The following is a 12722-nucleotide window of genomic DNA, read 5'->3' as shown; positions in this document are numbered from 1 at the left end:
AACAATGTTACAAAACCCGTTCTTGTATACTTTTTTATTTTATTGGAGGTAATGCTAGACCGTTCTCTCATTTTCAAACACTAAGAGTACGGTAAAATTGTAGCTTTCATTTCCATATTTGATTATCACTAACGCAGTAGGGTTACGGTTATTAAAAAGGTGGTATGTTACACAATAAATATTAAGGAGAGCATGATAAACTGAAAAACGCGTTTTGAGTTTTTATTACAGCACCAAGGACATCAAAATACAATATTTTTTCTCTCGAAACCATCTTGGGTCTATTAAAACCTGACAGTCGAGATTTTCTACAATTTTCCTTTAACTCGTTTCAAAATTAGCAATTTTTAAGACAGTATCACATTTTTGTCAGTGCTGCCACGTTAAGCCGCAAAAATAAATAAGCAACAAATTGATTCGTTTGATTTGACAATACTTCCCGTTCGTAGAAAGTCTAACATTAACAGTTCGTTGACTTCCAAACACACCTTACCTCCTTAACGCCCCGCTCTTTACCCTAAAGTTTTGTACTTTGTTGTTTTCTCTTTTCTTGGTCAGAACAAAACTTGGAAATAGGAGCTTTAGATAAACGAAAATAGTGTTTATCGTATCTTGAATATCTAGAGAGAAAAAAAAAACTTTTACTAACAACTCGTGATAATCGGTAAATCTAAGCTGTGTAATGGGTTTGCATTAATGACTATTAAATAATAAAAAAAAACAAGTTTTTCTAACAGTAAGTAAGGAGCGACATTAAAACTTAAACCGAACAGATTAATACGCACATCCTACATTCCAATCTATAAAAATCTTCAATCTTTGAATCACATCCCACGTGATTCCTATTTTTTTTTTCAATATAATAAATCGATCTAAATTCTTAGGGTCGATAAACTTTGCTGAAAGATCACTCCCAACTTTAACTCTACCACAATACTAGCAATGGCAACTCACTGCAGCAGCAAGCCACATGAACCCAATGCAGATGCGCACGATACTTCTCTATCCCAACTTTCTGTGCACCTTACTGCTTGATATACAGTCAGTAGAAAAAGTTTCGAAAACTGACATATCCATTGGGAAACATTTAACAAATCCCCCTCAGTGTTACGAAGCACCCGCGCTTTTGAGCAGTACTTGACCGCTGTCATGACCGTAGCTTCCAATATTCTAATCTTAGTTGATAAATTTCCATTCCATATCTTCCAAGCTTTTGATAACTGGGAGAAAAACACCCTCCAACTTGACCATTCTATTCTTCTTTTTATCCTTACCGCATTCACCATTTTTATAATAGCACAACTCAGGTAAGTGAAGCTATCAACGTGAACGATTTTTATGCTATTTAAAATCACATCTTCACCCTCATTTATTCCTGCGGTAAAGTGCTTAGTCTTCTTGATAATGGTTTTCAAACCCATTTTTGAACCCTGAATTCTCAAAGTCTCTAAAAAATCGTTTGTTTTGACAACACCAAACCAAACCTCACTTCCTACCTTAAACACAAAAATTTTATTTCTGTACATAGCATAAATCACTTTAATGCACTTATTTGTAGTACATTTATTTATTATTTATTTTACATAAGTGCATTACAGAATTCTGTGATGTTTTAACCCGTTTTATTTTCACAAAACCAAAGAAACTATTTTCAATATTATGTAGTACCACCAAATGTTATTAAGTGTGATTCTCGCTCTCGTTTGTTCCATGCCATTTGCTTTAGCTGTTATAATTCTCGCTTTCGCTTGTTTTCTAATCAAATATTTAGTTGTGCTTCATTATTGTTAAACAATACCTTTAACATTTTTTTTGATGCCCTTTGCTTTGGCTGTTCGGATGTCTTGTCAGACTTGATAGTCCGGACTGTCAGACAAAAATTTATTCTTGTTTTGAAACGACGTATAAATTTCAACAATTGTGAGTTAAGTCGTGTCATGTTGTTTGTACTTTGTTCAAGGAAATATATCTTAAATTAGAAGTAGCTTTTTAAAATTACAACATCGTTTTCTTAGTGTTTCAGTTACTGATGGCCCGATCTCTTCTTCTTTTGGTGCCAGATGTGGTTTTACCAGCTTTTGCTTCAGACTTGCCTATATAATTACATCCTTTGTCAACGTCCTTACATATTGCTATTCCTTCACCAAAAGTTTTAATATGAAGTTCAGCAGTATTTGATCAGGTTCTTTGTTAACGTCCTTATAAACTCCAATGTCTATATTTATAGCAAATATATACAAGCCTACCGAGAGCCCGGGAAAGGGCGAACAGACAATTATAATATGGGCAATAACAGGCAAATATATATATACTACTACTACTAACAACTCACTGCAGCACCAAGCTACGCACGCTCATCCTCCATACCAATTTATTCATATCCTCCCTCTTTTCACCCTCCCAAGAGGTTTCCATTTCCCTAAAATCTTTCCTCACGACATCTTTCCACCCTAATCGGAGACCACCTGCTTTTTGTATGGTCCTAGACGGTTGTCCGATAAGGACGATGATTGACAAACTGTCTAGAAAATCATCTTCCGTTTTTCAGAGCACCCACGCTTCAAAAATATACCAGAAAAATGTCACTTTTGTAGCTTCCAATATTCTAATCTTGATGCGCAGACTTATTTTCATATTCTTCCAGACTTTTTTCAGCTGTGAAAAAACACCCTGGGCAATGGCTATTCTACTTTTAACATATTCACTGCACCCACTGTCTTTACTAATAATACTACCTTGGTAAGTGAAGCTGTTCACGTGATCGATCTTCTCGTTACCAAAATCCCTTCTTCACCTAAACTTATTCGTAATCTTAGCGACTTAGTCTTCTTAACATAAATTACAAACCTATTCTTGCACCTTGAACTCGCAAAAGTTCAAAATTAACTGATTTTGTTATCATTTTGATCTAGGATGCTTAAATCATCAGCATAACCTAAGCCTAGGAGAGAGTTTTACTTCCTCAATCGCTCTCGTTTTCTCCTATTGCCTTTGCTGTGCTCCTTAGGATAAAGTCCGTCAAAATGATCCATATAAAATGGGGATAAGACGCAACCATTCTTGACTCCTGATTTAAAATGAAACAAGCAATTAACATCATTTTTTACCTTAACTGACCCAATGTTATTTTCGTACATAGCACCAATCCCTTTAATGTATTTATCTGGTGTACCATAAAAGGATAGGACCTTTGCTAAACCTCTTCTATCAGCTATATAAAACGTTTGCTCATAATCTATAGAATCGAGGACTAAACGGGTTTGGTAAATCAGGCAGTTTGCAATAATTAATCCAAGAGTGAAAATTTGGTCAACGCATCCTCTCCTTTTCCTAGAAAAACAGTGTTCTTCTCTTAAAACTTTATCTAAAGCATCTCTATGTCTAAAAAGTAACATCATACTAAGTAGATTAATTCCTAAATATACCAAGCTAATGCCTCTATAATTACTTAACTCACTCTTATCACCTTTCTTATGCAGTTGTTTAATTAGAGTTTTCCTAAAATCGCTAAGTCCTTCCCCTTTTTCAAAAATTGTAATCGCAATATTTAGTAACATATCTCTGACTTCATAGCCACCATATTTAAAAAGCTCTTTTACCACGCTATCAGCACCGGGGCCTTATTAGTTTTTAATCCTTTAAGCACTGTCACTAATTCTTCCTCACAAAATAAATATTCCTTCACATCCAAGATGTCATAAACTTTTATTCTATTCTATATCTTTTCGTATAACTATATCATGTTTTGACACATTCTCAAAATGTTCAACCAAAAGAGTATAGATAACTTAAAAGATACAGAAATAGCACTAGTTTCGACAAATAAAAAACTAACAACGCTATCTAGTATATGGCGAAACTAATCATTTTTTTCAGTGTAATAATAGGAGTAATTCATTTTAATTTGTGTAGTCGATAAAATTGGTGAAGTAATAAGTGTTTGATCTCAGTTCCTGACAGAAAAACGAATACAAAACTAGAAAAAATGGCAACTGGTGCCAAATGCTAGATGGCACCGATGTTTTTTGCTGACACTAGTGCCAGTTTCCACTGTTATAAGTTATCCATACTCTTTGGTTCTGCCTATATCTCTTTAACTCTTTCTTTATCACTAATGGTAGCCCCGTTCCAATCTTTAACTGGGACAAGTCCAAATTGACTGTTCCATCTAAATTCAAAAACATCCCAGAACAACATTTTACTATTATGCCGCCTGTGCATCTTCCAGATCTTCAGAAATTTTATCCATAGCCTCCACTTAACACTTCCTTAGCTCAAATTTTAATGCTTTCTGCACTTTCTTTACGTTCCTCTTATTTTCACACGATCTATCACTCAAATAATTCTTGTACTAGCCTCTACTCCTCTACATTAACATACAGCATCTTCACTAGTATTCTTAGCAGCGTTTCTAACTTTCTTCCTTAAGACATCGTCAGCGACTTCACAAGCTATTTTCCTAAATTTATTCAATCCATTTTCTACATTGTCAAATTTTAAACTCTCCCGTTTAGTAATCAACTGTTCCTGGAAAGTTTCTCTCAAATTCTCATTCTGGAGTTAGCTTCCCAGAAGGTAGCTACCCTTCCTAAATTTCAGCTGTAGGCTAATCCTAGGCATTGCTGGCCTTTACTTTTATCATCAATAACTGTATCAATTATCATCATTATCTTGCACCGATACTGCCAATCTTCGGTTTACAATAAATAATAAATGATATAGGATGTCGTACCATCATGAGAAAACCATGTTAACTTTATAGGCCATTTTATGATCAAATACTGTATTGGTTATAACTAAATTGTTATACCTACAAAATTGCAGCAATCAGTAGCCATTACTATATTTCTTTTCCGAAGCCAAGTTTTCCTAGGCTAGGATACCATCTATCCCTATTTCTACCAACTTGGGCATTGAACTCTCCTAATAAAAATAATATATTTCTACTATATTTGTTCCTGTAGCTGCAAGTAAAATTCATTCGAGTCACTGCAATCTCCATTACTCGGTTCTACAAGGGCATATACTACTATGATTTATACCCTGCACGTTTTAGTCATAAAATAAGCCATTAGCTACTAGTACTACTACTAACAACTCATCAGAGCCCCAAGCCGCCTGAGGCCAACACAGCAAGGCACCCTCCTCCTCCATCCCAATCTATTCAAAGCCTCCCTCTTTACAACCTCCCAGGAAGCTCCCATTTCCCTAGAATCTTTCTTTATAACATCATACTACCCAAGTCACAGACGACCTGCTTTCCATTTAGCCCTTGACGGAAGGCCGAAAAGGACAATCTCCGGCAATCGCTTATCTCTCATCCGCAGAACATACCCAATCAATCTCAACCTTTCTCTCAATATAGCCCTAGAAAGGGGGATTGAACCGCACTTTTCGTAGAGCCTACTGTTTGACATACAATCAGTCAGCCGGGTATCCAGAACGATCCGTCGGCAATTTCTTTGGAAAACATCTAGCAAATCTTCATCCGCTTTTCGGAGCACCTATGCTCCAGAACCATATTTGACCACTGTCATCACTGTAACTTCCAATATTCTAATTTTGGTTTGCAGACTTATCTTCCTATTCTCCCAGACTTTTTTCAACTTTGAAAAAACACCCTGAACCTTGGCGATTCTACTTTTAACATCTTCATTGCTCCCACTGTCTTTACTAAAAATACAACCAAGGTAAGTGAAGCTGTCCATCTGATCGATCTTTTCGTTACCCAACGTCATCTTTTCATCTTCACTTAATCCTGGCCTTAGCGACTTAGTTTTCTTAACATTAATTTTCAGAACTATTCTAGCACCCTGAACCCGCTAAACAACTATAAGCTCATTCGTTTTGCTCACTTTTTCTAGTATGCTTAAATCTCAGCATAATCCAAGTCCAGGAAAGTTTTTCCTCCTCATTTGATTCCGTGTTCTTCCATTGCAACTCACGGCATACCTATTCCAAAATTGGTTCCACGTTTTTGGGAATTACGGTTTGGAAAAAAAGATATGAAAAAAAAATCCATGAAAAAGGCTATCATAGGCAGCGCACTAGCACTACCTAAGTGAATAACGATTTTGGCATAATATACTATTTATTATATTTACTTTTTGGTTTTAGACCAGGGCACTTCGTATAGAAAGAGTTATCGTAGAGTCTTGGTCCAGAGAACGATCCATAAGGACACACCCGAAACACAACTATTTAGGAGCTAAAAGGCATTTGATCCATTTCCAATCCTCCTAAGATCCCTCTCCCTACTCCCCAAAAAATCCTGTCGTCCTTAAGACAAAGTCCATCAAAATAATCCATATAAAGGGGGATAGAACATAACCGTACTTAACTCCTGATTTAATATGAAACCAGTTGCTAACCTCATTTCCTATCTTAACCACAGGAGTGTTATTCCCGTACATAGTACTAATCACTTTAATGTATTTGTCTGGTATACCATACAAGGATAAGACCTTCGCTAAAGCTCTTATTAACAGAATCGAGCGCTTGCTCGTAATCTATAAAACAAATAACAAGAGGTATTTGATAACTCAAGCACCTCTCAATTGTAATCTAAGAGTGAAAATTTGGTCGACACACCCTGTACCCTATCTAAAATTGCACTATTCTACTATTATCATTTTATCTACAGCATCTCTCAGTCTAAAAAGTATCATATTACTAAGTGATTTGCTGCCTACAGAGACCGGGCTAATGCCTCGATATTACCACACTCACTCTCATCACCTTTCTTATACAGAGGTTTAATTAGGGTTTTCCTAAAACCGCTAGGTATTTTCCCTATTTCAAAAATCATATTCATAATCTTCAGTAACTTATTTCTAACCTCAGAGCCACAATATTTAAGAAGCTCATTTACCACAGTATCAGCACCTGGGGCCTTAATATTTTGTAATCCTTTTAGTACTGTCACTAATTCTTCCTCAAAAACTAAATCTTCCTTCACATCCAAAGTATGACTCCCCCTTGCAGTCCCCTCTGCAAGTAGATTTTTTTGTTTGTTTGAAAAACTGCCGTGTATGGGAAAAATATTCATTCAAATACAAATTTGATTTTTTAATGATAGATGCTATTTATTTTCATCTTAACAATAAAACTGATTAGGAAAAAGATTTTTCGGAATTTTGAATGAGCTTGAAACCAGGCGTATCCTATTTTTTTCCTCCGGCAATCGTGGGTCACTGGGACATCGAAAGGGCGTTGAAATATGTAACCATCCAAGGTTCTTGTAAATAGGGTATTATTTCTCCCATCTTAAAAGTAGTAGTGCCCTGTTTAAGGGACCACGAAAATGGAGGGTATCTATGCCCCCTCCCACGCTTCTATTTTCCCCAACGTTACCCAATCAAAATTTTGAGATAGCCATTTTGTTCATCGTAGTAAAAATAAAATAAAATAGTAACTCTGTCTCTGAGGATGACTTAATCCCCCACAGACCCCAGGGGAAGTGTTGCAAGTTGTGAACTTTGCCCATTACTTACATATAGAATTGGTTATTGGGAAGTACCCAGATGTTTTCAGGGTAGATTTTTCTGGGGGGAGGTCAGGGGAAAAGATCAAGTGGAAGGATCTTTCCATGGAGGAATTTCTCGTGGGGAATTTTCCGTGAAGGTGCCGGATTTCAATTGAAAGTAAGAAGCAACATTAAAACTTAAAATGAACAGAAACTATTACGTATGCGAGGGGGATCGCCCCCTCGTCAATGCCTCGCTCTTTACGCTAAAGTTTTTTTTCAGTATTTTCATAAGAGCTATTTATTCTGATTTAACCCTTTGTAATTTGGGCCATTCTTAAAGAATGAAGAAAATTTGACCTTTGATGTAAAGAGCCAGGTGTTGACGAGGGGCAAACCCCCTTATATGCGTAATAAAAATATACGAATGTAGAAGTTCTTTACGTAAGTTAATTGGTAAGCTGCGTATACTTATAACTAATAAAAACACTCATAAGAGTTCTAGTCTCCTTTTTAAGTGACCAAAACATTGGGGGAAACTAAGACCCCTCCCTCGCTCCTGTTTTCTCAAAATCGCACGATCAAAAATTTGAGTTTTTTCAGTATTTTCATAAGAGCTATTTATTCTGATTTAACCCTATGTACTTTGGGCCATTCTTAAAGAATGAAGAAAATTTGACCTTTGATGTAAAGAGCCAGGTATTGACGAGGGGCAAACCCCCTTATATGCGTAATAAAAATATACGAATGTAGAAGTTCTTTACGTAAGTTAATTCGTAAGCTGCGTATACTTATAACTAATAAAAATATTCATAAGAGTTCTAGTCTCCTTTTTAAGTGCCCAAAACATTGGGGGAAACTAAGACCCCTCCCTCGCACCTGTTTTCTCAAAATCGCCCGATCAAAATTTTGAGATAGCCACTTAGCTAAAAAAGTAAAATTAATGTGCTAAATAGTTATAATAATTCATTGCGGTGAGCCAAATCGAAAATCTGCATTATTTCAAAAATGTTCAGAAATTGAATAAAAAAAAACAGTTTTTTTTTTCCAGCTGAAAGTAAGGAGTAAGCTTAAAACTTAAGACGAGGCGAATTTATTCCGTATATGAAAGGGGCTGTCCCGTCTTCAGCGCCTCACTCTTGACGCTGAAGTTTGACTATTTCTCACAACTCTTAAGTTAAAAAAAAACTGTTTCTTTATTTGATAAGAGCAATGATTTCAGATATTAGTCATTCTTTACTATTAAGAAAATTTTTGTTGCTTTAGACTGATAAGTTGTCACTAGCCTCATCGAAAAGCAGTTCACATTTATAAACATTTTAAAATTTTGAAGACTAAACAGTTGTAAGACCAGTGATGAATGATTTTTAACCAATAATAAACGGGAAAATATATTTTAGTTGATAGCAATTTAATCATAATAAACTTTTTTATTGCTGATCACTGAATTGTCATCACCTTAATCAAAAAGCTGTTCGAACCTTCATTTTACTTTAAGGTTTTAAAGCAAAATGTATTTTAAACCAAGAACTATTAATATTAGAACCAAAGTTCAATAGAAACAACAATTTCAGTTGTTAGTCATTCTTATCCCTTATCAGCTTTCAGTCATCTATCAGTCTATCAGCTTATCAGTCATCCTTACCCCTTTTCATGCATATCATGTGCTACCGACCAGTGAATTGCCACCGACCAGACCTAAAAGTTGTGTAGGAATGCATTCATTTTAAAGTTTCAAATTTAGCCTAAAACTGACAATAAATTATTTAAGAACGCCCAATCATTGGAAACTATTTAATGTTAGCTCTCAGTCACTCTTACTAAAAAGAGAAGATAATGAGGATTTTTTTCTATTCCTTATTGTCTTCTCATTTTTGTATGTAACCACTATTTAAAATTATGGATGCTTTTACTGATGCTGATCGGTGAATTATCATCAGTCTGATCAAAAACATTTACAGATTCATTTACTTTGTTTACCTACCAGGCATTATCAATTGTAAACCGCAAGTTTCAAACAGTTCGTGGTAACGAACTGTAGTAAGGAGCGACCCGGCTCAATAGTAACCAAAACTCTAAAAAATGGAATTTTGATACCAATAGCTACATCAAAAGAATCGCATTTTAATGCTGGTTTAAATATATAAGTTTCATCAAGTTTAGTCTTACCCATCAAAAGTTACGAGCCTGAGAAAATTTGAGTTATTTTAGAAAATAGGGGGAAACGCCCCCTAAGTCATAGAATCTTAACGAAAATCACATCATCAGATTCAGCGTATCAGAGAACCCTACTGTAGAAGTTTCGAGCTCCTATCTACAAAAATGTGGAATTTTGCATTTTTTGCCTGAAGGCAGATCACGGATGCGTGTTTATTTGTTTTTTTTTTTCTTTTTCCCAGGGGTGATCGTATCGACCCAGTTGTCCTAGAATGTTGCAAGAGGGCTCATTCTAACGGAAATGAAAAGTTCTAGTGCCCTTTTTAAGTGACCAAAAAAATTGGAGGGCACCTAGGCCCCCTCCCACGCTAATTATTTTCCCAAAGTCAACGGATCAAAATTCTGAGATAGCCATTTTATTCCTCGTAATCGAAAAACCTTATAACTATGTCTTTGGGGACGCCTTACTCCCCCAAAGTCCCCGGGGGAGGGGCAACAAGTTACAAACTTTGACCTGTGCTTACATATAGTAATGGTTATTGGGAAGTATACAGGCGTTTTCAGGAGGATTTTTTTAGTTTGGGAGAGGGGTTGAGAAGAGGGGGATATGCTGGGGGAACTTTCCTTAGAGAATTTGTAATGGGAGAAGAAAATTTCCATGAAGGGAGAGCAGGATATAGGCTACTAGCATTATTTAAAAAAAAAAACAATTAAAAAATAAAAGTGAAAAAGCTTTTTCAGCTGGAAGTAAGGAACAGCAATAAAACTTAAAACAAACAGAAATTATTACCCATATGAGGGGCTCACCTCCTTCTAATACCTCGCTCTTTACGCTAAAGTATTTTCAGTAATTTCAACTACTTATTCTACGGCTTTTGTGATTCAGGGGGTCATTCTTAATGAATTGGGATAAAATTTAAGCTTTAGTGTAAAGAGCGAGGTACTGACGATGGGGCGAATCCCCTCATATATGTAATAAAAACATGAGAATACAAAAGTTCTTTACGTAAGCTAATTTATAAGTTACGTAAATCTTTTACCAATAAAAAGATTCGTAAAAAATTAAAAGTTCTAGTTGCCTTTTTAATTAACCAAAAAATCGGGGGGCGACTAGGTTTCGTCCCCCGCTCTTTTTTTTCTCAAAATCATTCGATCAAAATTATGAGAAAGCCATTAAGCCAAAAAAAAAAAAAAATGCAAATTTCGTTTTGATTATTCCTCTGCGGAGAGCCAAAATCAAAACATGCATTGATTCAAAAACGTTCAGAAATTAAATAAAAAAAACAAGTTTTTTTAACTGAAAGTAAGGAGCGACATTAAAACTTAAAACGCACAGAAATTACTTCGTATATGAAAGAGGCTGCTTCCTCATCAACGCCCCGCTCTTTACGCTAAAGTTTTTTACTGTTTTAAAAAGAAGAATTGAGAGAAAGAGTCAAACTTTAGCGTAAAGAGCGAGGCGTTGATGAGGAAGCAGCCTCTTTCATATACGAAGTAATTTCTGTGCGTTTTAAGTTTTAATGTCGCTCCTTACTTTCAGTTAAAAAAACTTGTTTTTTTTTATTTTTCTATGAAGGCGTGCATTAACTGGTCATTCAGCTAGCGGGTTAATTTAACTGCAACAAATATACCACCAAAACCTTAACGCATGTAAAATTATTAAAATGTGTAGGGCATTTACCTTAATGAACTTAAGTTTAGGGCATTGAAAAACAAGTGGAAAACTGCATGCGAAGGAAGAAGAAAATTTTGAGGTTCTAATCAGTACTAATCCAAATTTATTCACAGGCTGATTTGAATTATTGCCTATTTAAATAAGTGTTGAACTGAATGAGGGTTGAGCTAAATGGTCAAGTTGCATGGGAATTAAGTTGAATGAGGGTAAAGTTGCTTATGGTTTGAGTTGAACTGGGACTGAGTTGGATAAGGGTTGGGCTGAGTTAAACGAGGGTAAATTTCGGCACACACTCTGATTTTCAGCAGTAAAATGCAGAAACTCAACTGAAAGATTTTACAAATAGATGGCAGCAAGATAGCCTTATAGCCAGAATTAATTTTAAAATTTTACAGTAAATATTAACGATAAAGCAACAAGGAATCAAGAAGTAATAAGCTAAATTACAAAATATAATGATCGCCGCGAATATTTTTAGAAAACATTTTTTATTTTCCCATTAACATTTTCCTATCCCACACTGCATGAATTGGTATTTCACCAGTTCCGTCGAATTGAATCGGTTCATTCAATTAAAAGCGAATTGAAGTTTGTTAAGTTTTGTTGAGATTAAAATTAAATTAGAGCTTCATCCATTTTGTTGATATCAGAATTTCACCAGTTTATCAGTTTTGATAGAGTGCCTTTTTTAGCATGTGATTTATAACAAAAATTTGCATTTTTAATTCCTTTCCGAATAGGTTAACCTAGATTATTTCCAAACATGCCTGTGCAGATATAGGGCTCGAAAATATGGACACATATATTAAAAAAATGAAAAACTAGGGTAAAATTAATAAATATAGCGTTTTTGATTGACTACCTTTTTCAACATATGAATTTTAGCTATTCCCAAACACACCTGTGTATCATTTAGGCCGCTTAAAGAAAGTTATCATTAACTGACCACTCAAAGAAAAATCTGAATATGACAGGTTTGGCAGGTTACTCCGGTATAAAAATAATATTAATAGAAAAATAAAACGGCACATTTTTGACATAAGAGATAAAACCTATGAGCTATTTCTTTTCCAGAAGTCTGGTGGTATTGCTGAAGGAAAAAAAAGGAATCCTCCCAAACCCAAAACACACAAAGAAAAGCCTTTTTTTTAATTTATCAAGAATGCTGGCAGTTGCTTCATCAACGAAATATCAAATTCCTTTCAGTAAAGGAAGCAAAGTTCAAATTAGAGACTTTTTAACTTTAATACCTTATTACTGGCTTTCCATTTATACTAAGTGGACATTAGGAAGGCACACAGCAACAAAGCTCTACAGTATATTTGTAACCCTTGCTTTCGCTCAAAAGTAAAACTATGATAATATAAGTCACTCCCTATAGTTTTGGACAGGATTTCCAAAATAGCATGTGGTTTAAATAAGCGT

The 12722-nt window shown here is 35.2% G+C and overlaps 1 protein-coding gene across 1 annotated transcript; it reads right to left on the bottom strand.

Annotated features, from left to right (window-relative positions):
* Positions 1-2954: 2954 nt before the first annotated feature.
* Positions 2955-3557, bottom strand: LOC136025539 (uncharacterized). Its single transcript, XM_065701567.1, has one exon. It carries the CDS (start codon positions 3555-3557, stop codon positions 2955-2957), a length of 603 nt encoding a protein of 200 aa, XP_065557639.1.
* Between the last annotated feature and the right edge of the window lie 9165 nt (positions 3558-12722).

The sequence above is a fragment of the Artemia franciscana genome, chromosome 3 (genome assembly GCF_032884065.1).
Source record: "Artemia franciscana chromosome 3, ASM3288406v1, whole genome shotgun sequence".
NCBI classification, from domain to species: domain Eukaryota; kingdom Metazoa; phylum Arthropoda; class Branchiopoda; order Anostraca; family Artemiidae; genus Artemia; species Artemia franciscana.
This window is presented reverse-complemented; position numbering and strand designations above follow the sequence as displayed.

What these genes read in the sequence shown, in the direction of transcription:
- LOC136025539 (XM_065701567.1), bottom strand. Translation starts at nt 3,557, where the DNA reads ATGTTACTAAATATTGCGATTACAATTTTTGAAAAAGGGGAAGGACTT.